The sequence below is a fragment of the Pantherophis guttatus genome, chromosome 3 (genome assembly GCF_059756535.1).
Source record: "Pantherophis guttatus breed Tessera chromosome 3, ASM5975653v1, whole genome shotgun sequence".
Lineage (NCBI taxonomy): Eukaryota > Metazoa > Chordata > Lepidosauria > Squamata > Colubridae > Pantherophis > Pantherophis guttatus.
Window position 1 is genome coordinate 143,261,748 of NC_142065.1, and position 26,119 is coordinate 143,287,866.

Below are 26,119 nucleotides of genomic sequence, written 5' to 3' on the forward strand. Positions count from 1 at the left end.
AAAACGCACGATGGTAGTGGGAAAATTTAAAGAGGTCTTTGCTCTTTAGCCTCTGCTACCTTGGCAGCCCTTTTTTTAAAATCCATCCAGGATCCACATTCAGGCCTCCTTCAGCGCAGGCGCAACTTCGCTGCCCATCCGAGACTGAATCGCTGCGAAAGGAGTGGGTTTTCCTGGCAGGAGGTGGAAACCGGAAAAGGCAGAATTCTGCCAATTAAAAAGGGAAAGAAAAACAAAACCCAGTTGAGAGCAATGGGGGGAAATGGGGCTTTCTTCGGGGCAGTCGCCGCACACATCAAGCGCAGCTCTTGGCCCGCCCCAACTGCCTCCCGTGGAGCCAAAGGTGAAAGGCTCCAGCAGGTAAAGGCTGCTCTGGGCCTCACAAGCGACTCCTTTCTGCCCACCCAAGTTGAAACAAATCTGTTTGTTAAAAGGGGGTGGGGGGTGGGGGGGGCGGTGGATGGAGAAGGAGAAGAAACCCTCCATTCCCTAGGAAAGACGCTTGGCAGCCAAAGAAAGGAAGAAAAAAACATTCGTTTGCCTGCTTTTCTTGCTCGCTCTCTCGCCTCCCACGCAGGGGCTGCAAAGTCCTCCCTTGGCCACTTAACTTTGCAGGCGCAACAACCCAAGGAAAAAGAGCCTCGGCAGAGAATCAAGTTTTCGGAGGAGAGCTGCTTTCTCTCCGCCAGTGTCTCTCGCTCGCTCTCTGGATCAAGACCGGCTAGAGGCAGAGAGGGAGAGCCAGGAAGGGCGGGAGCAGGAAGAAGCGCGCAGTTGCTTGGAGAGGTCTTCAACTTCCCTGGAAGCCCAGGGTCCAAGCGAGTGGGCTTGAAAGGGTATTCGGGACAGCTCCCGGGCCTTGTCCTGTCCTGAGTTTCCCGTGTTACTTAGTAGCCACTAACTTAATTTGCTAGCAAACAGCTATCAGGTCTTGGAAAAGACAAAAAGAAAAGAAGGGAGGATGGAAGATGGAGGAGAAGGAAGGAAGGAAGGAAGGAAGGAAGGAAGAAGAAAGAAAGAAGAAAGAAAGAAAGAAAGAAAGAAAGAAAGAAAGAAAGAAAGAAAGAAAGAAAGAAAGAAAGAAAGAAAGAAAGAAAATCAATCTTGGGTGGAGCGAGTGTGAAGGGCCTGCTTTGAAAGAAGCCGGGAGGCCTTTGGGACAAAGAAGTGGGATCAGCTTCCCGACCCACAGTGTAAGAGTGAGTAGGGAGTGAGTCGCAGCCACTAGGTTGGAAGTCTGAGGACACAGGTCCAAAGGAGCCCCTGAAGCAAGTTTTGGGCACCCTCTAAGTGGCCAAACTCGAGGGCAGCGAATCGGTACCCTGGAATTGGCTCATGCTTCCAAGGAATTGCCCTGAAATGACTTTGGCGGTGCGCAGCTAATGCGGCAATTGCGGGTTTTAGACTTCTGAACCTTCCCCCAACATTCTTCATCTGGTTATGAAACCTGGAATTCAGACTATACGCTTAGCACACACTAAGCGAGCTGCTCGGGTTCACACGACGTGGAAGACTGCGCTGTTCACAGCAGCTGGACATGTCAGTGACCCTGTTGAGCGCGCCATTTGGCCTGGGAAAGGCCGAAATTCCCCTGGCCAAGAAAGCGGCCAAAGGCCTTCAGAAAGGACAGGGCAACCTTGTAGGCTGGCCGGAGCTCTTTTGCCTGCTAAAAATGTAGCCCCGATCGGGGAGGGAACGAGGGGAAAATAACAAAACATTTTCGACAATGGAAACACTCTTTAATAGCAACTCAAGTTGGCTGCTCTTCGCTTCTTAGCACGTCTGAAGCTGCTTTCGGTTTTCGAACCTCGCCATTAATTTCTGGCCGGGCAGAAAGTCCAGCTGGGCCTGAACGCGGGGAAAGGTGGGGGGGGACCCCGGGAGGAGGCTGTGCGGTTCTCGGTCACGAAGGCGCCCAACGATCTTCCTCCCCCGCTGCCTTTCCCTCCCGCGAGGGGCTCCGCGCCAACCTTCCTCCGGGGATTCTGGCTGGGCTTCTTGCGGCCTTTTTGCTCGGGAGGCTGCCGGTAGGTCTTACTCGCGTGCTTCGGCTGCCTGAGCGGGCGCGGAGGCCGCCTCCCTCCCTGGGCAGCAAAACTACGGGGAAGCAACAAGAATAACCGGTTTCGGTCGAAGCAGGCCCATTTTTGGAATTTCTTTTCCACGACACCTAAACCCGTGTACGTGCCTGGGTTCCCCACCCTTCAGGGGCCCTGGAGGAGGGGTGGGAGTTTGGGGAGGCTTAAGGAAGACGCTGGCAAAGGGCGCCCATGATCCCTTGTCCCCAGTCTTGCTGGCCAGGGGACTCTGGGGCTCCTGAATACGCTTCTTCCGAAGTAGATCCCGCTCGCTCCCTCCTTTGGGCAGGGAGATCCGCAGATCCCGGGTGTGTTGGACCTTCTCCGAGCAAACCCTTGGCAAATGTCTGGCTCTGCGGTCTTTGAATGCGGTTGAACTTAGATTCTGCTTTTTATCTGCTGAGGTTTTTTCCCCCCTTCCTGCCTATCAGCCCCAGGTCCTCCTTGCTGAGTTCCTGCGTCTGCGGCACTTGTGAATCTGACTAGCGTGTCAAGGCCGGTCGCTCTGGCCCTGCCGCGGAGGTTGCCTCCCAGCCCATCCTTTCCCCCTCCTAAGTTTCACCGCTCTTTCTCCCACCAGAGACCGATTAAGGAAAGACAGCCATTCTTTCCTTAAATTGCCAGTGGTTTACAAGAAAACCCCGTCTCATACTCCCCGAGTCGCTCTCTGGTAGGCCGCAGATGGGAACCACCCTGGCCTGGCCTGGCCTGCCTCTTCTTCTGAGCTGCTTTTAGGGCAGGGAAGAGGTCTTCGGTCTCCAGCCGAAAGAAAGCTCGGCCTAGCTTCATTAGGATCCCTCGGCCCATTTGGCAGCTAAAAGGACCACTCAGAATAAGCCTCTATATAAGATCTTGTTGAGGGCCGAGGGGGAAGCTTTCCACCAGGAACCAGGTAGGCCTCCAAGCTAAAGAAGAACCGATTGGATCGTGACCAAATGCATTTTAGAGCGAGATCATTCAAGCTCTTGGGGGGGGGGGGTCAGCCGTCTTTCTCTCTCCCTTGACTGAACACCAAAGCCAAACAGGAAGGTGTCAGCTTCTCACACCTTTAAAATCCCCCCCCCCCGCTGGATCCCTCCAAACGTTTGTCCAATCTTGAACATTTTCAGAGTGCTTTATAGAAGAATCACTGAGGCCTCGGAAACACAGAATTGTGCTCTCGCTCTCTAATGAATGTAAAAACAAAAGGGAGAGAAGGAGGGAGAGAAGGGGGGAAGAAAGAAAGAAAGAAAGAAAGAAAGAAAGAAAGAAAGAAAGAAAGAAAGAAAGAAAGAAAGAAAGAAAAGCTACAGAAAAGTGTTTGGGAATAGCATCTGTGCTGAAAATTATTAAATTTATCCCTTCAAAGTGAAATCAAGGAATCTGTGATGTTTGTCCAACCCCACTCCACAATGTTAAAATGAACCAGCCAATTTAAGGGCTTAATGTTGAGGAAGGAAGAGAAGAAAGCCTAAAACTTTCTGGCTTCTTTTTTCCTTCACACACACTACATTTTATAAACTTGATATTGTTCTCCATCCCCATGTTAGACACAATGCCTATGTGTGAACATCTCTCAGGTGCACTTATTGTGAATAAAAAAATACCTTGACAATTGGCCAGTTTGAATGATCCCCAAATTCAGTCAGATGTGATCTTCTTAGCAATGTTTTTATTTGGGAATACATTACATTAAACCCGAGGACTCAAATATGAAGAGAGAAAATGTTGGCCAGAATTACAGTAAAATGATCTAAGAAGTAAGTGGAAAATACTTGACTTTTTACAGTGTAGGAAATGTGTGAATTCAGCCTTGGCGGCTGGGTGGTGCATACTGAGGGTGGGCTAGAGATGCTATCAGTTTCTCATGTGACAATCCAAAAATAGATTTCTTCCCCCGCAGAAAAGCTATTTATTTTCCATCAGCAACATATGTTTTAGAAAATATAATTAAATGGTATTCCACACGAAATTCTGACAATTCTAGTCTATAAAATCTTTTCTGAGCAACACTATTTAACTAGGTTTTATCCATTTGATGACTAGTTCTGTTTTTAATGTGTCAAACATTCCTTATAAAAAAATATTTTTACTCAAGGATGGCACTATTGACTTCCACCAGACTTCTTTTTCCTAAATTCGTTTACAAAAATAGCCTTCATTTACAAAATTACCTTTCCCCCCTTTTTCAATTAACAAAAAATGTGAGGTTTGATAAACTGCAAAATTATAGCATTCGGATTTAGGACATATCAAATCAACTGCTTTACACAGATTTCATTTTTAATCTGAATGTACAGTTCAATCTACTGCTTGTTTATATAGAAACAGCTCTCAGTTTGAGATACTGCTTGCTCCCAGGTAAGAATCTTAACCTAAAAAGACTGCAAACTAAACAGGATTCATGATCCCTCTGAAACAGAGCTTCACTCCTAAAATGGTAGAAATTGAGGAGGGGGAAAAAAACATTATTTTTTCCTCCTCCAGATTGATGTCCCAACCCATTCTTTTAATTCATTCTCAACATACAGGTGTGGGGAGAGGGAATTCCTCCCACTTTTGTCATAAAAGGAGAAATAATTATTGTTATGGTGGTTATTATTACTTAAACTTGTATGTCGCCTGACTCTCAACGATTCTGGAAGGTTGACCATCACTAGCAGGTCAGAATAGATAGCATAATCTTAATCCTTTTGGGGGGGGGAAGTAACACAAAACCTGCACCTCCAAAGGCACTTCTCAGCTCTAGGATTATAGGACATTGTGCTGTCAGATAGTCCAATGCAAACTATGGTTGTTGTTTTTAAGATCACTGCCATAGATTTACTAACTGAAGTGGCACCACATCCCCACCCCACCCCCCATTGCTAAGGGCAGCTAAGGGCAATTCTAGGCACGAACTAAGCCACTTCAGGTGTGCACACTTTTCTACACTTTTGCCCCATATTCCCAAGTAAATGTCTTCAAACATAAAAAAAAAAAACCCTGGGAAATTAAATATTAAATTAAAATATTTTTTGTCCTTTATCTAGATGATGTATACATTCCGAAGCTGGTTTCAGCCAACATCTGTTTTACATTCCGGTTTGCTGTCTGGTCTACTGGGAGCCGCGGATTGCAAAGGAGGCTGACCTGGGGTCCTAGACCGGGTGGCAGCCGTGGAAAGTCCATTCCCAGGGAACGTACCTTTTCGTTTCCTTCGCGCGCCGAAGAGCTCCTGTGACCATTAGAACTCACCCAAAAGCCTGATTCCCAAAAATCCAACGAAGCAGAACTATGCACGTGCAAAGTTATTTAAACCTTGCGGTCAGCGAATCGGCGATCAGTATAGCTTTTCTCATCTGGCTAATTACCTCCCGCCAATAAGTCGATAACTTTAACCAGATCAATCTCGGGGGGTGGAAGCGGCCTGGGGACAGCAGCGCTTGCTAGTCGAGGCGGCTTCTGCTCTCCCCATCGGGGCCGGCCGGAGCCGGTCCTCGCCTAGCGACTAGATGGAGAGCCTCTCGGGGTCGTTGGCCACGAGCCAAGGCGAGCGCTCGGCACCGGGCGACCTCGCTTTTCCTTTGGGGCCACGCGAGGCCAGCTGATGGGAGAGGGAGGCAGGTCTGCTCTGCGTCAAGGAACCCTCCTGGACAAAGGCTCTATTCAGCGGCAATCCCAAGCAAGCAAGACTAGCCTGCTCGCCAAGCTCGCCGTTTCCGAGCTAAAGAGGAGAGGCCGCCGCCTTGCTTGGATCAGGACACCCGGGATCGGTCTCCAGCTGAAAGCCACCCGAGCTTCCCGCTTTCCCTTCTGCGGCCTTGCGGGAGGCGTCCCCTCGCCTCCAGGTTTGCTCAGATCCGTTCCAGGGCCTCCTTCCCGGAGGGCCCAAACGTCACGGGCGTAAGAGGGATTTCTGACCTCTCCTCCCGCTGCTGCGCCCTGGCGGGTGGGGGCGCGTGAAGCGAGGAGGGGTGAGGGACGAGGCCCTGGGGCAGATCCACCTGTGGCTGACCTCCCTCCCTTCTCCTCCTCCCCTCCTCGCACGTGTGTCATCAAAACAAAAAAGAGGGGAGCGGGGAGCAGCCGAGGAGTAAATACTGAGTAATAAACAGCAATCAAGAGGCGAAACTGAAAGAAGCGGCCTAGTTGCTGAGCGACCTTGTCAGGGTCCCCCCCCCCACATCCCCGCGCCAGCTTTTATTGAAGCTGGGTGGGCTGCCGTCTGCAAGCGCACCGAAGTGGAAGGCTTGCTTGCCCGATCTTGTCAATGCCGGCGAAGCTGGAGAAGCTGCCGGAGAGTTAAATCTCTCGCGCTCTCCTGACTGCAGCCGCGATCTCCAAACCTTCCCAGCTCCCTGACTGCCAACTAAGAGAGGGGTGGTCTTCGCTGGGACCTTTTCAGGGCAAGCGCATCTGGGAGTCAATCCGGGCATGCTGTCCTCTGTGTGAAGGAAGCCACCTTTGCTCCAGACCTCTTGAGGCATCTTTTCTCCCTCAGGGGATCCCATTCTACCCAGTAGAAGCTTCACCCTGTAGTCTGGGGTGGTTTACTTGCCATCCTAGAGGCCTTCCTTCCTTCTCTAAGATCAAACACTTCAGGGACAGTTGAAACAGCTGGACTCCAGAACAGGGCCTGAACTGCGCTGCTTTCCCACGAGAAGCAAGTTGCACTGATTTGGGGGACAGCCACTTCCAGAAAGCCTTGGCACAAAGAGCGAGATTTGCATCAGCCAAGTGGCCTGTGTGCCAGTTCTGTGCCTGCACTGAAGCCATTTTCTTAACCAGATTTGTTGGCCCAATACCATTCCCTACTCAATGCATCCTTGTAGGTACTTTGTGGGGGAAAGTTGGGATAAAACAGAACTCCTATTCCTCCCCCTCCCTCAGCCACATCTCCAGCCTGTCCCCAAATCTACTGTTTTGTCAAGGAATCTAATCCTCAGAAGAATTGGCTGTGACTGCTGGAAAGACAGGAAGTTACTTGTGCCATTGGAAATCCACTAAATCAGCAAAGGAGCACTCACAGAAACCCTTCCCCTTTGCCTCCCAGGTTTTTCTCATGAAGAAAATTGGGAGGGGGGAGAGAGGACATTGGTCCAAAAAAATGAATGACCCAAGAGACAGAACCGCCTTAAGCACAGTGCTCCTTTCTGTTATCTCAATGTCAACTGGGTGAGGTCAACAATGCTTTCCATACTCCAATGGAGTTTCCATGGTACCTACCCAGAAGTCCAAAAGCTGAATTGTGAGTGGATTTGAGGAGTGGGCCTATGAGGTTGCCATAAGAATTGTCTCCTACTCCATTCCCTTCCCCCCCTTGAACAAAACTGAAACTAAATAGAAAGGCAATAGCCATCCCCCACGCCTTCAGTCCAATTTCCTTCTCTTCACCTTGATTTCTTATATGTACAAGAACAAACACAAGGGATTCAAACTGGCTAAAACCTAAGTATATAAAACGCTTATTATGGAAATGAACACAAGCTTAATTCTCTCACCCCCACTGAACACAAAGGTTCTTTCTAAACCTTTCCTTTCCTAAAAATTATACTTTTATGACATGCATAGGTTACGATATTCTGTTAACATAATATTCTATGTTCACTGATTGTATAAAATGAGCTAAGCTCATGTTCGGTTTAAAATAACTTTTAGAAGAAGCCTAGAGATTCCTGCCTCCAACACCCAGTAATCCAACCATAAAGTATACTAATGCCACTAGCTCTCTAAATCAGGCTAGATAAGCATATTAGAGACCAGCTGAAACCAAAGCTATGTGCACCTATGAAATCTGTTTCACTCAGTTCAACTACATGCAGGATCCAGTCTTAAAAAGAGACACCAATCAATATCAAGAACCTGTTAAAACCAAACTATTTTTCCATTTAAAATCTTAAATAGGTCTATTTTGTTCAAATTATTACAATATCTTCAGACGAAGTGATTTGGAGATCTGGTTATAGATTAAAATGTTAGTCTTTGGATTCTTATTTAAGAAATTAAAAAGTAACCCATGTCATTTCATAAGTAAGAATTTATCCAAAATCAAGAATAAGTTCTATAAATTCTAAATTTAAATTTCCATGTGGTTCCTTTCTTGAGATTAAATCTCACCTTACTTAATATAGCTCCCTTCAAAATACATTCAAAATACATATAAAATACACATAGCCTCAGTGCATTGTCCTTCTGATAATTCAAAACATTTTTTAAAGAAACATTAAAAAAATATTACAATACTGCAATTGCTTGTGATTAATTCCTTAGTGGAAGTAAAAATAAAAATCCAAACAAACTAAACACATTTAATAGGGTACTATCCTGTGTTTCTGAGCCTTCTTTTCTTATCTCCTTGGAGGCCCAGCTGAGGCGAGAAGGCGCCTGATTGATCAATTCTTAATTAAATTAGTTTGAATTTATTTACTATTTGTGGCCCTTAACAATCCAGGGACAATTACTGCCAAGTGTTGCCTTAGATTAGATCAGCGATAGGAGGTTGCTTTCTCTTGAAAATTTACACCAGGGGCTTACCAATAGAGCTTCTCTTCACTGCTTCTCTGAGGGTAGACCAGTCCCTCTCTGCTAAAAGTAGATTGCATTGGCTGATTGGTTAGTTATTGTGGGAAAGGACTTCCTTGTATCCCTCAAACTCCTCTATTCAGGGATTGACCTGAAGGTGAGCTTCTTCATTTGACAAGACTTAACCTTATGCTCCTGCAGCCATCCCTGAAGGCAATTTATTCTATTTAAGAAAGAAAAAAAGGCAGAGAAATTATGAAAGAAGGTGGGTGGGAGTCCAAATCATTGGTAGACGAAGGAAGCAGAGGCCAAGGGGGTGAGCTAGTTGCCCTTAAAAATTCTCTCACTCACAATCAGCCACCTTAAAAATCAGGTAACGATTTTATGGAATCTTAGAGCTTAATCTGGCATTAGTTTTGGTGGATTTGAAAAGTAGACTAGACCACAACAATATTGGAAATCCTTATGATGCTTCTAACTTCTTTCACTCTTACATTTTGAAAATTAAAACAAACAAAAATAATACACACAATACTAATAGCCCCTTTGTCTAGAAGGGGGAAAAAGGTAGGGGGGAATAAATGTTTAGGATCCAATCTGGTTACATCCTGCAACATTATCCTGGGACAGGTAAATTTGCCTTCATTTGTGAAATAAAAATTTAGTTAAGAGTGTTTCGTATAAATGAATAATCAATAAGGAGTCCCAAGGTACAAATAACTATTAGAAAATAAAACAGCTTTACATACTAGGATGAGAGAGAAAGGGAGAGAAACATATATTAAAAATGATGTATATTCAGAAAGGTTCAATGCAATAATATACATGCTTGTTCAGAAGAAAAAGTCCTGCACAAATTAGTGGGATTTACTTCTGTGTAAAAGCACTCAGACATGAAACCAGAAAAGGTTGCTAAAAATAGCAGGTTTACATACACCCATTATTTGTTTCTGGACCTTTTTATGACTTCTGTAATGCCGCCTTCCTTTATGCGTCATATAGCAATGCCTGTAAGTTCAATTAGCCAAATGTCTCCTGACCTTTAGTTCTAATGCTAGTCAATTCTGATGGCTTGGCTGCTCAGATGTTTGTGAATTTTTCTCCTAGATTCCAAAGATATAATAAACATAAATCTCAAAACTGTAACTATAATACTTCTGTCAAGAAAGTGGTTGATTCAGAGCATTTGTTTTCCGTCAATTTTAACTTCATCCAAAAGTCCATCTGACAGCGCATTCCACTGAAATCAGGGTAAAATAGATGGAATAAATGAGATTTACTTACTGATAAAATAGTTCAGCAGTGATGTTATTAAATTAAAATTGACTGGCAGCACTCAAAAGTCTTGCAGATACAGTTACTCAGTAGGGTTTTTTTTTAAATACAAAACTATTGTTTTGATTTATCACTAAAATTATTCATATTTTCGACTGATAGATTTTTTAAAAATTAACTTTAAAAGTGGGATGAATATATCCAGACGTAAATGCTCTTGGTCCAATTGAATGGTAATTTATTAATAAACAAAGTCAGTAACTTCAAGGTATCTTCAACAACAACAACAACAAAAGGAAAAATGATAAAATGATAAAATAAGATTAATACAATCCCCCCTTTTTTTCTTATATAATGGAAGAAGAAAAAAAATGAGCGTTTCAGGTCATTTTAAAGTCAGTTATTTTTTTTTTTTCTTGATAAAGGAGAGGGGCAAACATTTTTGGTGTTTGGTCCGAACGATCCAACAAGAGATTTAAAAATAAATTACTATGTTCCATTTACACTTTAAAATAAGTCTTTGCGTATAAAACAGCCCTTTAAGGGGGGACGGGGGGGAGGGAAGCGAGAAGGAAAAGGAGAAGGAAAGGAGAAGGAAAAAGAAGAGAAGAAACAACACGTGTACTGCGCAATCCAAGTTGCGTACGAGTCAACGGGCAAAAAACTTCTTACAGCTTTTTGGAAAAGGCGCTGCGCCTTGTTCAAAGAGGGGCGAGAGGCCCTCACTGAAATCAAACGGCAAAACTCCCACCCGTGTTGGGAGCCACGGGGGTGGGTGGGTAGGTGGGTCTGGTTTCGCGGCCTGCCTTGCGCGCTCAGTTGCGGGGATGCGCCTCCTCAGGTCGCCATCCAACCAGTCAAGCGCAAGGCAGGCAGCCATCCAAGCAGTCTGGCGCAGCAAATGGGAAATTTGAGGGCCGCTTGTTGAGGGGTTGGACGGGAGAGGGAGGCAGTTTTCAAAGGCAAAAGGGAGAGTGGGGGGGGTGGGGAGGGGAGAAAAGCATACAAACTTACGTGTTATTTGGTGTAACACTGTCCTTAAACAAACCATGACTTAATAATTATCTACTGGGCAAATGTCGCCTTTGCACGGAATAGTGTTTTTTTTTTTTTCTTTCTTCCCCTCTTTGGTTTTGTGGGGGAAGGGAGGCCTGGAATGGGAGTTCTTTATATAAGCCTCTCCGCTCGGCTCGGCTCGGCGCCTCCTTTCCCTTCCCCCGCTGCCGGCGGTCAAAACTTGCTGCAGTCGTAGACGAAGGCGCCTGAAGGGCGATAAAGGCTTTGGCTGGCGGGAAAGGCCATTTGGCAGCTGCTGGCCCCGCCGCTGCCATTGCCGCCGGGAGAGTTGTTCAAGCCCAGCCGCTGGGAGGACTCGAACATTTCCCTCACGGCGTGGAAGTTCTGCTGCTGGCCCGGGTAGCCCGCCGACGAGGAGGGGGAGGAGGCCGACGTAGCCGAAGCGGGGCCCAAATGCGTCAGCTCGCCCACCGCCGAGGCTTGGTTGAGGTACCAAGAGGCCAAGCGGCCGCCGCCTTGAGGGTGCCCCTCCTGAGGGCTCAGGCTGAGGGAAGAGGCGCTACTGCTACTGCTGGCCGCCAGGCTGTACTCGGGCAGCGGGTCCGGCTCGACGGGGCTGCTGCCCAAGTGGCCCCCGCCGCTTCGGTCCCCTCCGCTGTTGATCCCCGTCCCTCCCCCTGAGGCCGCGGCGGCGGCTGCGGCTGCGGCGGCCGCGTAGAGACTCATGGCCTGCAAGTTGCAGTGGTAACTGCTGCTGGTGCTGGCGGTGATGCCGCCCGCCGGCGAGGCCGCGCTGCTGGTGGTGTTGACGCCCTGACTGCAGGGGGCGCTGTAGAGCGAGCTCTGCGCCGCCGGGGAATAGCAGCCGCTGCTCAAGGCCAGAGCGGCCGTCCTGGAAGTGGAGGCGGTGGACGAGGAGGAGGAAGAGGCCGAGGAGGCCGCAGAAGAGGCGGCGGCGGACGGCGGCAAAGACAGGAGCTCGGCGGAGGCGCCCTGAGGCGAGGTGCGCAGGGAAGTCATGATGATGTTGTCCACGCTGAAGCCCCCGCCGCCGCCGCCGCCGGGATGATGGTGCGCCGGTGGGTGATGGAGGGCAGCGTGGTGGTGGGGGTGCGGATGATGGTGGTGGGGGTGCGGGTGAGGATGATGGGGGTGGTGCTGATTCTGCGGCTGGGACTCGGCTGCTCCGCTGGATTCCAAGCCCAGCGCTCGGCCACCTCGCGGGCTGCCTCCTCCTCCTCCTCCTCCGCTGGAGAGGCTGCTGGTGCTGGAGCTCTCGGGGCTTTCGATCTTGGGCACCGGCGCTCCTCCCAGCGGGGACAAGGCTTGCGGGGGAGACGCCGAGCCGTTCTCCGTCTTGATGTCCTGAAGTCTGACGGGGGGAGGCGGCTGGGACTGCTGCTGCTGCTGCTGCTGCTGGCCTCCCTCTTGCGGCTGGTGCCGCGGCGGCTCCTTCAGCTGGAGGCGCTCCTTCTCCTCCTTGTCCTTGACGGCGTCTTTTTTCTTGAAGCGGCGGCGGCGGCGGAGGAAAGAGCCGTTCTCGAACATGTTGTAGGAATCCGGGTCGAGGGTCCAGTAGCTGCCCTTGCCGGGCTTCTTGTCGTCGCGGGGCACCTTGACGAAGCACTCGTTGAGCGAGAGGTTGTGCCGGATGGAGTTCTGCCAGCCCTGCTTGTTGTCCCGGTAGAAGGGGAAGCGCTCCATGATGAACTGGTAGATGCCGTTCAGCGTGATCTTCTTCTCGGGCGCGTTCTGGATGGCCATGGTGATGAGCGCGATGTAGCTGTAGGGCGGCTTGACCAGGTCCTTGGGCTGCGGCTGCGGTGGGTACGGGCCGTACGGCCTGCCTAAGCCGCCGGCCCCCCCGCCGCCGCCCCCGCCCGGGTACTGCTCATGAGCTGCCGGGTGAGTCGAGTACATGCTCATGGGGGCAGGCATGGCCGCGTAGCCCCCTCCGGCTGCCGCCCGGTAGTAGCTCTGCTCACCGCCGAGGTAAGGTACCACTCCCAGCGAGTTGGGGCTGGACACCGAATAGCGAGCCTGCATGGCCTCCCTTCCAGCAGCCCAGCCGGACCAAGCAGCAGCAGCAGCAGCAGACTGGCCGCCTCCTCCTCCGCCGCCTCCGCCGCCGCCTCCTCCTCCCCCGCCGCCGCCTCCTCTGCTTTCCCCCCTCCACCCCTCCGCAAATCCGGAGCCAAAAAAGTATAAACCAGGAGAGGCGACCAGGATTTTCCTTTTTTCCAAAAAGAAGAAGAAGAAAAAAAAGTGGGGGGGAACGAACCGACTCCCCCCCCTTTCTGGATCCTAGTCGGTTTTCTCCCTTCCTCGGCTCAAGTGTGCGAAAAGGAAAATGCTCGCAAAAAAGTAATCAGTAAATAAAACAGCCAGCGAGAAAAGGGAGGAGGGGTGAGAGGGGGGACTCGATCTCTTTCCCTCCCCCCTCCTCCTCCTCCTCCTCCTGGGTTCTTCTTCTTAAACCGAGGCGCCGACACTCCACGGAAGCGGCCGCCGCCGGGAAGAAAAGTTAGTTACTTCCATCGAGCACAAAAATAGAAAGGCGCGCACTCACGGGGAGCCCACTCCGTTTCCCGAGTTGTTTTTCCCGCGGAGCTCGCCAACAGGTTGACAAACGCGGTCCCAGCCAGGCGAAGTAAACAGCAGGCAAGAGAGGAGAGGGGAAAAAATGTGGAGGGAGAGGCCCCGGTCCGGATATTTCTCCCTTTCTCTCTCCCTCCTCCTCCTCCTCCTTTCTGGTGTAAAGCTCAGCTTAGGACGAAAGATCCACCTTCTCTCCAACGCCTGGAGGGTTGAAGGGCTGCCTCGGGCTCCGTCTCGGCTTCTCACTCGCCTTTGCTCAGCCGCGAGCTCCTCGGGAAGGCACCGGGAAAAAAACTTCTGAACTTTTGAGCATCCGTCGCGGAGGCAAAGACTTTTTTACGCACTCGCTGGAGTTTCTTTTCCCTCTCCCCCTTTTCTTTCCAGGCCATGAAGCTCCGCCCTTACGGACTGCGCAGCCAATGAAAAGGCGGAGGCGAGTTCTGAATGGGCGTCGGAGAGAAAGGTTGCTGCTAGTACTCCAGAAGTTGCTGCCACCGCCGCTCGGAGAATTACAGTTCTGAGACCGGCCACACACGCGCACACACACACACACACACGGACCCCTCATCCATATCCCCCTCCCATCCATATGCGGCTTCTCTAGCCTCCTTCCCCGCACAGGACGTTAGGTGGATCGAATGGCAATATCTACTCGTCCGGAATGAAAACATGCACACCCCAGTCACTCACCAAGAGGCCAACATCGCTTTAACCACAGTAATACCTTTGTTAATTCCACTAGATATTTTTGGAAGGCTTTGGAGAAGATTGCGATAGGCTCGATGTTAGATTTCGGGGGAGGAGGGGGGCAGGGAAGAGAAATTGAGCTGGAGGGGTTTTTGAGGTGGTAGCCGATGATACAGGAAAAGGAAATATGTAGCAGTGTTGAACGTAAAGAGAAATCGCCAAACCCGTTTTAAGAGTGTTAATATCTCGATTTGACCCGGTTGCAAACGGTATTGTGGCGGGTTTTCAGAGGTTTTCATCAGACTGCATCTATTCTCTCCCCCCCCCCAATTCCAAGAAAGGGTTTGCCAAAATGGGGGTCTGATCCATCGTTTGGACATTTTAAGTGGCAATATAAATGAGCACTTCAAGGGGAAATCAATAAACGGGAACCTAAACTCTCTGCGTGTGTCAAACAACAAGCGGCGATTTTTCTATGAATCTTACAAAAGAAATGCACGGCTGTGAGAATATAGCGCCTCGAATTGTCTCTAGCAACGTCTAAAATGTTTTTGCAAATGTGGATATTTATCGCCAATCTGGATGCGAGCGAGTTCTTCCCTCGTTAGGTTTGTGCAAATTAGAAGGCTCTTACTCGCCTGGCATCGCCTTGCCTGAATGGCAGCGACTTAAAGCCACCTAGTTGTCTCCACACCTTCCTCTCAAGCGCAAGCCTCTCTTGGCAAGGCCTTGGGTTGCCCGGACGGTTCTCTCTGACTCTTTGATCTCCTCCAACGGGCCCTGTCGACTGCCTATATGCACGCTTCCTTCTACAGCCGTCCAGAGTTTTCGTGGAAGTCACTGCTTCTCCCAGGGCTGCGGGAGAAGTGGCAAATGGCCTTCCAGTCGTCTCAGAAGGCTGGATCAAGGTGAGAAGGAGAGAGACCCCCCACGCCGTGTTCCCAGGTCCCCATAACCTCACCCTTCCCTGCTCCAGCCAGCTGTCTGACCAAACTTCTAGGGACAGATTCCTTTCTTTCTCTAACACTTGACCAGCTTTTGACAAGTATTTAGGGAGGCAGGCGGGCAGGATTTAGGAAGATCTGTGTGTACAACCCCCCCTCTCTTAGTTAACTTTATAAGTGATAACGTATTAAGCCTTTGTGTCAAGGGTGGGGAGGAGAATTTAATGGGTGTGGGGTCATTCCCACTCCTCGAACACATTGACTACTAATTAAATAAACCCAGAGTCGCCAGAGACTTTTCACAAGAACCTCTCCGGCTGGTCTTTTGTGAGGAGAACCAAGAAAGATGGCTCCTGATTTTGGGGGGTGAAGGGAGGGAGTTGGAGAAATCTGGTAGACTCCCAATCGTGATTGCCTGGCTCTAAAGCAGTCAGTTTCAGAACGAGTTGAAAGAAGATGGGTCAAGGAGAATATCACCCTCATGCTTGAAATATATCGTTCTAAAGCAGTCTAGCAAAGAAAGTGACAAGGTTGGGGTAATTGTATTTAGACTTTATACACTGATATTCAATCAGTTTTGTTATGTACTTATTTTCCCAACCCCCTTCTTTCTGAAGAATTCAGAGAAAACGCCTTTGATAGACTTGAGGAACCCCTGTAAGGATGGAAGGGAAAATTAACAGGGGATGGACTTAAAGGCCCATTGAGGACACAGCCTGGCCAAAGTGAAGAATCCTAAAAGCCCATTCAGGCTTCCAGACGTCCTTCTATTGATCTCCACCAGATCTGGATTGTCCGAAGGTGCTCTGTGCTGAAGGGGGGGGGGCGTTGTTATGCACAAGGTCTTTCTGAAACAGTGACAAAAGTAGCCCAAGGAGACACTTCGAAACCGTCCCTTTTGGCGTCCCCTTTTGTCTCTCCAATCACAGCCCCAGGCCACGCTACTTTCCTGGCCTTTTAGCGAAGATTGGTTGTTCTTACAGCATCACACTTCAGCTGAATGTAACAACAGATCACATTTTCCCCCCTTTCCCCAGCCCCTAGCCATCTTTCTGTGCCTTGATAATCAGCCCTAATTGTGATTTGATTAATCATTAATAGGAACTATTTTTAAACATGTCAAGTACTGGAAGGGGGATGGGGGCATGCATGAAAGATTATATCAGCGGCTCACTTCATCCCGAGGTGTTAATTTGTCCCTTTAGGCAAATTCTGTCTCCCATCACATCCCTTTCCCGGAGCCCCTTGGAGGCTGGGCATCCCATACCCTTGAATACTTTCCCTCTTTTGACAGCTGAAGCAATGAGCTGGCAGTTCCTCTGTTACTCTAGCCGCAGCTCCTCCATTACGAAAACCAACTTTGATTCCAAGCCTGCCCAACATCTTTGGCCGGTATTTTTTTTCCCCATTGGTCTTGAGAGCCAATTGTGGGTTTTATCGAGGGAGGGGACGTTTGGGGTGGACAGCTGAAGTGAGCCGTTCCTACAAACAGGACCCTTAGGCTGAGGTTTATTTGCCAGTGAAGATTTGTTTATGTATTGCTATTATTTATTTGTTGGAAAGTAAAGTTGAGTTCAATAGGATAGTAGTCCCCCAATAATTATATTACATGCTCCCTTCTCTCCCCCCATTTTGCCAATATGTTATTTATTTTATTTATTTATATCCTACCTTTATTATTTTTATAAATAACTCAAGGCAGTCAACATACCTAATTAACTTTCCTCCTCCTATTTTCCCCACAACAACCACCCTGAGAGGGGCTGAGAGGGAGAGAGAGTGACTGGCCCAAGATCACCAAGGTAGCAAAGTTGACAGCTATCCTCTCCAAATTTAGTTGGCAGTTAAATCTTGCCAAGATCCGTGGATATTATTCTCCAGACAGGTTGTAACTCTCTAGACCACCAAAATGGCATTTGTCCCTTTCAATTCAGCAAAATTTCCTTCTGAATTGTCTGTCTAGAATTGGGCTACCACGATTATTGGACAGAGTTAAACTTGACTCTGAATTGAGACTGTCAAATATTGACTTCTCAGCTCCCTTGTTTCAAGCTAAAGCAAGGCCTGACCTCACACCTTTTTACTGGAACAGGAGCACGTTGCCGCTGATCTAATTAGAATTCACCATTCAGTAAATGGACCCAGAGTTTCAAGTATATCATTGCCAGTGCACTTTACATGGGTCTTTGGGGGAAGGCAAACTGGACTTCAGCTTAGCCCCTTGGCTTACTTCTGGGCAATCTGTGGCGATTATGGAAGGAACCACTTGTGACTTGGGAGATCTAAGTCTCTAGTGTGATTATGAGGGTCCCTCAGGAAAAATAGATCATTTGAATTCTATATTCAGGGATCGAATGCCTGTTTTTCCCCACGGAGTGCTTTCCAGATCTATTGGACTACATTTTAAAAAAAATCATCTGCATAATTAACAAGATTCTTGTCTAAGCATGATCGGAGTATCCAACACATTTCGAGGTCACCTGGTCGGGGACGGTGGTCAAATCTGTATTCCACTAGTATAGGCGATGCTGGAATCTGAAGTTCGAAAGAATGATTTCGTCTTCCTCCCCTCCAGTGAAGCTGAGTTCCCAGCGCAATTCTATCTCCTGTTTTTGAGCTTGCGGTTCTACAGATCCCCCTCCTTGATCTATTTGTTCCTAAGAAAGGCCATTCGATTGGAATATGTCCTAAATCGAACGTCTTTCGACTCAGAATGACTACAGCGGACAGCGCATCTTCATTCCAAATATCTGAATTTAAGGATGGCCGGCTCGGGATTTGTACTCCTTGGTTTTTTACATGCTCCTCTGGGTTTGGGAGCAAGTTAATGGCCGATTCTGAAAGCATCGACTTTGACCACAAAGAAGACTTCTTTCCAGTTCAATTCCATGAACGGGGCCGATCTGGCTACCGATTCAACCACGTTGAAGCCATAAATAAAATTGATCAAGTGAATTGCTCGGATTGAAATGCTGGTGATTGCAGGAATTAAGGAAGGGAAGCAAATTAATCGAGAGGTTAGATTTTACTTTTCCCAGTCAGACCACCCCAAACATATTCCCAGATCAGTTTGGAGGAAGGAGGAGGAGCGGATAGCTGCTGAACATTCTACTACCAGCCATTCCAGATTTCCTTGTCCATAAGTTTTTGTTTGTTCATTTGTTTATTTTGAAGACCTGGGACTACTAAACCGAAGGAATTTGGAGTGGGGGGCTTGGCTTACAAAACTACCCGCAATGAATATTCAACGACCTGTAGGAAAAACCTTTCTTTCTCCAAAATCAGTGTTTTTTTGTTTATTCGAAGCGAATTTACGAAGATCCGCTGCGAAGAGAGCTTTTCCTCCCACTAATTTCAGCGGAATTTACTTCTGAGAAAGAGTAAGTGCTACGTTAGAAGATCCATTTCTGCGGTGTCTCCTCATACTGCGCAATCCCAGCTCCGGTCCTTTCTGTTCTTTTACCTTTAGGACAAATCTTTTCCTCTGGACCAAAGAGGGATAAGCGGCACGTAAAGAGAAGGGGCGAAAGGAGGAGTGGTGAGGGGGGATAGGATTTTACTCTCTCTAGTGGAGCGCGACGCCGTCCTTTAAGCCATGGGCTGCGAAGAACTAAAACTCAGAAGCCTGACTCAGAGGACTAAAGGGCGCTGGCGGGGCACAATCACTTTTCAGAGGAGATCCTACCGGGGGATCTGCAGATCTGGAGTATTGGAAGCCCCAGACCTATTTGAGCAGGTGTTCCCAAGGGAAAGTAGTTTTTTAGATCCTGCGCGTTTTAAAAACGAGCGCATTCAATTCGAAGAACAAAATCCCATTAACAACCGTCCCTCCCTCCCTCCCTCGTCCTGATTTCTCTCCCTCCCTTGCCAAATGCTAAGGGAATCAAAAGAAAACCAGTTTGCACCAGAAAGCTTTATCTCTCTTCAGGCCTCTGGTTCGTGTTTCCTTTTTTTTTTTTTTTCCCTTGGTCCCAGCTTCCTTCCTGTCTGTCTCGGCTTTTCGAAGGCCAGGAAGGGAGGGAGAAGACGTGGGGTAAACGCGTTTGAGATTTCGTTAGCTTTCTCCAACCTAATGCCAGCCTGATATGACAGAACTACAACTTTCATCATCCTCAGCTAGCCTCCTGGTGGTAGTTATTGCTCTAAACCTCTGGAAGGCATTAGGTAAGGGATGATGTTCACAATTTATAGTTCTTAGCTTTCTATGATAACCTGTTTTGCTTATTGGAGCGCGGGAGAGAAACTTAACTGACTTTAATAGAGGAATACAATCCACCCTGACTTAATGACTTATCAGGAGTAAATCCACTGAGTTCCACTGTCTTTCCTAGGGGGTAAATAACGGACCCACGGGGCTCCTTTCAGCAGGTATCTCCTGGCCCCCTATGTCTTTCCCAGAAAGCTCGCCCGTGCAAGTCCAATTTTCCATATGTTAAGAGCTGAAAAGCAACACCGCACCTTAAGATTTTGCAAAATGGGCGAAAAGCCCCTCTGCACGGGGCGAGGGCGAGTGGGACGGCGACGGGGCAATTCAGTCCCTCGCGAAGAGGTGGGTGTGACAGAAACTGACTCCCTCGCTTCCGTACCTGCCCTGATCAACGCAATCTCCAGATTAATCTGATCGTTGTTCTTTCCTTGCGTATGGATGTAGAAACCGGCTGATGGCGCTGCAGGTTCCCCCCCTAGAGAATGCAAGAGGTACTAATAACGTTCGTCAAGTTACCGGAGGGATCCCGCAATTCGTACGCGGCGCATTTCTTGCAGAGCAGAAAGGAAGCTGGCCGAGCTGCAGTGAGAGAGTGGAAGGAAAACAGCCCCTTCTTCCTGCCGTCCTGATCCCCAATTTGTCGGCAGGGAGAGCAAGCTTTCTCAGCACATAAGCCACAAAGAAGGCGAATCTAGTTCCACTCTTTCCACGGCGCGTCCCGTTTACGGCTCGAGAAACCCGCGTCGATAAAACGCTAGTTTAAGGTAACCCTCGGGTAAGTGGGGGGCCTGTGGCCGCCGGTCCCGCTTGTCTTTGTGTCTTGATCAGACAACTTTTTTTCTGATTTACAGGGTTCAGAGCGCCCCCTGATGGAGCAGGTTGCAATAATGTCATTTTTTGAGCACCCGGTTGGGTGCTGTTTAGAGGAATGCAGCCAACAAGACTTTGCAAAACCAAATCCCTTTCTGTCCAAATGGCCCCAAAATACCAGAAAGATGAATAGTGAAGGTAAGGAAGAGGGCTGGGGATTTGTTTTCTGCTCAGTAGTAAATGATGATGATGATGATGATGATGTGCCTTGCACACTTCCAAGATTCAATGAGGCTTCTGGGGCACAGCGATCTGTATGGTAGAACTGGTGGTGGCGTCAGTGATGTCATATCCCATACATCAAGTTGTCATTGTGCAATTGATGCCCATTATGTCATCCAACGTCCACTGGATGCCTGTATCTAAAGGCCCAGCCTAGAGAAGTCATGTTCAGATTGAGCAAATGAAATTTATCTCTAGAGACATTTCTTTCTATAATTGGAGCAAGAAATTGAGACCCTTTCTACGCTAGGAATTTATAAAGTATTCAGAAGTCCATTGCTGGTGCAGGATAAAGTCCATCTACTAGAGATCTATAAGCACAGAGGTTGTTGAATGATAGTGTAGATCCCAAGTATGGAAAAGTCTTGTCTTTAACTTCACAAATTGTGCGAAGTCCTGAGGGTGAGTCGTGCTGGTTGCAACTCAGTATGTTGTGTGAACATGGTCATCCTCAAACAATGACTAATCACTTAGCGCTAGTCTAAACCCAACAATTGTGGCTTAATGTGATCGGTGAGCTGATAGGTTACAATCAGAAGCCTCATTGGGATTAGAGCAGAGGGCCTCCAAAACAGGATATGACGGCAATTGCAGTAGAAATCATATCAGTGCACCAATGATGCAAATTTGCAAATGGCACCATTGTTCTCCTGCAGATTCTCATTTGTACCCCTCTGCTTTTATTCCTATAAACTGGTATTATGAGGCTACTACATCTGATTTCAGACATAAATTGGTGAATAACTTCACTATCCATCAATTTCTGTGATTCTTCTGTTCAGTTCATCCCGATTGATTTTTTTTTCCTGTGGTAAAAACATACAGGTTTGACTTACAACAGTTTATTTAGTGACTGTTCAAAGTTACAGTGGCACTGACTTATGACCATTTTTCACACTTATGACCATTGCAGCATCCCCATGGTCACATGGTCAAAATTCAGATGCTTGGCAACTGGTTCATATTTATGATAGTTGCAGCGTCATATAATTCCCCTTTTGCCACCTTCTGATAAGCAAATTCAATGAGGAAGCCGGATTTGCTTAACAACTGTGTGACTAACAACTCCAACTGTTGTTAACAACTATAGCAAGAAAGGTCATAAAATGGGACAAAACTCACTTAACAAATGTCTCATTTAGCAACATGAATTTTGGGCTCAATTGTGGTCATAAGTGGACAGCATTCAATCCCAGTGGCTGGTAGATAAATCTCTACAGATAAGGATTACCACTAGTCCACTGCCTTTGCTGAATCTTCATCATACAATGCATTCTTTTGGAACATCAGAAATTCAGGTGATGCTTTTTCAATCCTTCATGCCCCAACAGGAAGATGTAGCAATGAAGAATACTTTGCTCTCTACACTACTTTCTGCCTTCGTTCATTTGAAAGATTTGGGAGGAGCATGGTAGCAGTCCGAATGTGATTGCAATTGCCAGGCATTTCACCTTAATGAAAATTGTGCAAGCAATTTTGATAAGTTACAAATTGCCTCTTCTATCTCAATCTCCAGGCATGCCAAGCCAACACCCACAGAAGAGACACTGAGGTCATCTCCTCATTCATGTCCAGCTAATCTCCCAAGAAAAGATGACTGTGAGGCAGGATGGGGACAGACCAAAGCTGAGCTGTGCAAAAGAACAAAGTAAAGACATACCTTCTAAATATGTAAAACCAAAGATGCAATCTCTAACTCATTTACTTTGGGAGTAAGTCCCACTGAATACAGTTGAGCTTACTTCCTGTGGCACCAGCTTGGACGAAATGGCAAAGGATTATTTTGAAACACCTCAACAGTGGGATTCCAAGGTATAGTCTGTTGCAATTGCAGGGACAGCTTAAGCTAAGAAACCAGACCATTCAGAATAAATCTAATTGGTGAAAATTACTAGTGATCTTTCCTTATCTGTAGTTTTTGTGTCACCAAAGGTATTATTTGCAATTCATGGCTCTTTAGGCCCACTGTTTACTCTTTTAAAAACTGATAATGTAAAGAATCCTTTGAAAAGAAAGAAAATGTTGATCACTACACCTGAGGGGGGAGGGGGGGCTTATCTGGGCTATCATGTATATCAGGAAGGGGCATCCTTTGGGTGGCTCAGACCAATAAATATTTTTGAAGAGGCAAGGACTACAGTACATGTGGCAATGCAGTATATACATATATGATCAGCATTCTCTTGTCCTTTTTTGTTTTGTTAAGGGATTTTTTAAAAATAATGTATGTTGCATGTATTCTTGGAATCCTCAGGAGTAAAAATTCTTGACTCAAGGAAACCATTTTTAAAACCTGTTTTTGACTCCACACTTTCATGAGCTTATTAGGCTCTGGGATCAGAGTTTGGCCACCTTCAATTTTAACTTAATGTTTTCAAAGTATACTTTGCAGAGAAGCATGCTCACTCACCTATTTTTTTTTCTTTAAAGGATATTTGAAAACCACTTCTACCTCCATCTGCCTCCTTAAATTAGCTTCTCTTGTAAGATAGATGGCTAAGAATGGCAGTATGAGTTTGAAATAGTCAATTTATCCCTATCAATAAAATTCAAGTTGCTGGTAGATTATCATGTGGTTGATGGCCTATCTATGAAAAATGGGTTTCTCCCATCTACATTTCTGTGAAACAATTTCTTCCTAAAATCCTCATATAGCAATATTAATTTTTTAAATTCATTTTTGGCAAGAGAATCAAAACAGGTGACTACCCTTCTACAGTGAGAAAGCATTAAATGAGAAACATATGAATCATCATAATGGAATGAATTGAAGATGATCTACTGCAAAGTAGGTAGTATGAGGTTCATGAAACTTCGCCCTTGAAGAGTAGGGATTAAAAACCAAATTGCAAAGAAAGTTAAGAAGAACAATATCACTTTATTTAAATATATTTGGATTAAGAAGCTGACTAGATAGGCCATTGGACCATTAGATGATAGGTGTTGAAGATGTGCTAGAAGATGATACTCTTGAGAATATTGGGCATAGCCAAGAAAACATACAGAATCAACTCAAGAGTTCTCTCTGGAGGCACAAATGGCCAGGCTCAAATGATCTTGCTTTGAACACATTATGCAAAGTTCCACCTCTCTAGAAAAAGCTCTAATTCTGGGATAGGTGGAAGAAAAGAGAAGACAACAACCATCAGCAAAGTGGATGGACTCAGTTATTAGGGTGATGAGGGTTTACCATTGGAAAACCTGAAGAACTAGGTTTAGGGATAGATTGTCACAGGGAAAATCTATGTAGTTGCTAAGAGTTGATACTAATTTGATGGCACAATCAATGAAAGAGGAAGATAAAGAAATGGAAGAGAAACTGCATGAATTCTTTCACTGCTGGAATATAGGACAGGTGCACTTCCCTGTTTTGGAGGGGAAATCAGTTGAACTGTTAGAAGAGACAAGTTATAAGCTTCCGTGACATTTTAAAACAAATAAATCCTAGGTTCATCCACCATCCTTAAAAACTCAAATGTGAAATTGCTTATCTTCTAATAAAAATATACAACTTCTCTTTAAGATCAACAGCAGCTCCTGAGGACTGGAAAATAGCCAAAGTAATTCCAGTTTTTAAAAAAAGGGATTGAAGGAGGATATAATGAAGATATAGGCTAATTAACTTAGCATTTGTTCTAAGTAAAGTGTGTAATAGTATAGTATAAGTATATTACTATAATTAAAAAAGAAAATAACCAAACATCTAGAAGAGTTTACTGCAAAATAACCAATATAGCATTTATTCCAGTAAGTTTTGTCTTCCTAACTTCTAAGGATTTTTTTTGAGGCAGTCAGCAAAGATATACATTATTTGATATTAACTATTTTTTCTGTGGACTTTCAAAAATCCTTTGATGAAGCTCCTGGCTAAAATATTTTTTATGTGCTTTAGTAAATAGTAATGGTGCAAACACGTTCTTTCAAATATACAGCCATTGATAAATCATACAGCAATGTTATCAATTAACATAAACAGCCTATATATTGTATAAAATAAACATGAGGAGAATCGGGATAAGAGGACAGCACTGAAGATAAAAGAACAGAAAACTGGTTACAAAACAGGAGACTGAAAAAGGGAATAAAATTACAGTTTTGGAGAGTGGTATCAAATGGGGTCCTCCATAGTTGGAATCAGAGTTTTTAAACTTGTTTATACATAATTTGATGTTATACAGAGGAATAGCGAAAGGCTGAAATTTGCCGATGATATAAAAATTTGGGGGTAGAAAAATCCAGAGGGGATTGCACTGCTGTTGTTGAAGGCAGCAGTAAGAGAAATGCAGCAGAGGGCTGTTGCGAGGTAACTAAAGTAACTTCACCCTATGGCACAATTCAGGAGGCATTCCAATAACAACAGCAGGAAAGAACCAAACACATAACCAAAAGTGCTATTAAGAGCCACTAAATCACCTGAAGGTATCTCAATTAAGCAGATTGCAATCTTCATCCTGCTGCAGCAATTGCTATTAAGGATCGTGGGCACTCTGACTGAGCTGTTCTAATTAGACAGATTGCCAGATAAAGCACTTTAAATGAAGCAAGCAAGCTGGGCCCGTCTCTTCTCTGGCTTCCATTCGCTGCGAGGCGTTGTCTCTGTTTTTGCACGTTCTGTATTTTACCCTTTGGGGTTGCAATGTGTTTACTTGGGTCTTTGTTTCTGCAGAGAGGTGGAAGGAAGGGGACTTGGGTTCTGGTGGACTTCCAGCTGCATAGAGGTGAGAATAGCACCATCCGATTGAAGAAACCATGTTGAATATACAACATCATCTCATAAAACAGCTACTGGAGCTCTTCTTTTTGTATTTGAAGATTTCATGACTTGCATTAGCTGGTGACCTCATATTAGTCCTCTGAATTAAAAACGATACTTTTTTAAAAAAGCCCTTTCCCCACTTTCAGTAGAAAAAGAAAAGAAATATCTGCTGAAAAGTTGTAGGTCATAGATTTTCTATCTATAGTTTAAAGTGTTTGTAGACTGTAGACTAAACTCTAGAAATGTATGACTACACTGCATTTCCAGTTAAATCCCACTGGACCCTCTCATATTCCTTCACCATTGACCATTCTGGTAAGGACTTGTGGGAATTAAGATATTAAAAAATAGCTGCAGCATCATCCCTGCTTTACACAAAGTCTTTCTCCGTTATGCACATTTTAAGATAAAACATTTCAAAAACGTAGTTTGGAAACAGTATGTCTCCAAGAATTTGTTCTGGAATATATCCATTCTTTTACCATTCTCTTACCATTTTTAGAATAAGTAACCTGAGTGAGGATTGTAGACTTGCAGGACCAATACTGAAAACAGAGATAATATTTCCATTGGAATAATAAAGTTTGGATTCTTTTTCCTCGATCATATTCATAATTTTCATTTAATTTTTAAAAACTGAGATAGTATCTTGACAAAGTGTCATCAAAACCAAACTTTGAGATAATTTTGCCCTAGATTTAGTCCTGAGTTTAAGAATATCAACTGGATTCCCTTTGCTATTTCAACATTGATTCTAAATATCCATATTCAGTCTCTTTCATCTGCTCAATCTAGTTATAAACCTGATCCAGTCTAACACTCATTAAATCCAGCTACCTACTACTTTGAAGCCAATTCTGCGGGAAGATCTATATTGGAAAGTTGCACAACAACCAGGTATATATTGCATTTTCAAACTATATGGGTTTATGTACAGATTACTCAAAAGTAAGTCCTCTGGATGTTGATAGTTCTTTACTTC

General features: G+C 46.0%; 1 protein-coding gene and 1 long non-coding RNA gene across 3 annotated transcripts; one reads left to right on the forward strand and one right to left on the reverse strand.

Moving 5' to 3' along the window:
• Positions 1–10,057: 10,057 nt before the first annotated feature.
• FOXC1 (forkhead box C1) lies at positions 10,058–12,979 on the reverse strand. The gene has a single exon (XM_034429060.3). It carries the CDS (start codon positions 12,897–12,899, stop codon positions 11,067–11,069), a length of 1,833 nt encoding a protein of 610 aa, XP_034284951.2. The 5' UTR covers positions 12,900–12,979; the 3' UTR covers positions 10,058–11,066.
• A 983-nt stretch (positions 12,980–13,962) lies between these two features.
• LOC117672426 (uncharacterized) lies at positions 13,963–25,740 on the forward strand. 2 transcript variants are annotated; one of them, XR_004593230.3, is made up of 5 exons: positions 19,120–19,246; positions 19,734–20,053; positions 20,141–20,297; positions 21,898–22,193; positions 25,048–25,740. It is a non-coding gene; the product is annotated as an uncharacterized LOC117672426 (long non-coding RNA). The 2 variants fall into 2 exon arrangements; XR_015733267.1 differs by lacking the exons at positions 19,120–19,246; positions 25,048–25,740 and adding an exon at positions 13,963–18,462 and having other exon boundaries at positions 21,898–22,947.
• The last annotated feature ends 379 nt before the right edge of the window (positions 25,741–26,119 follow it).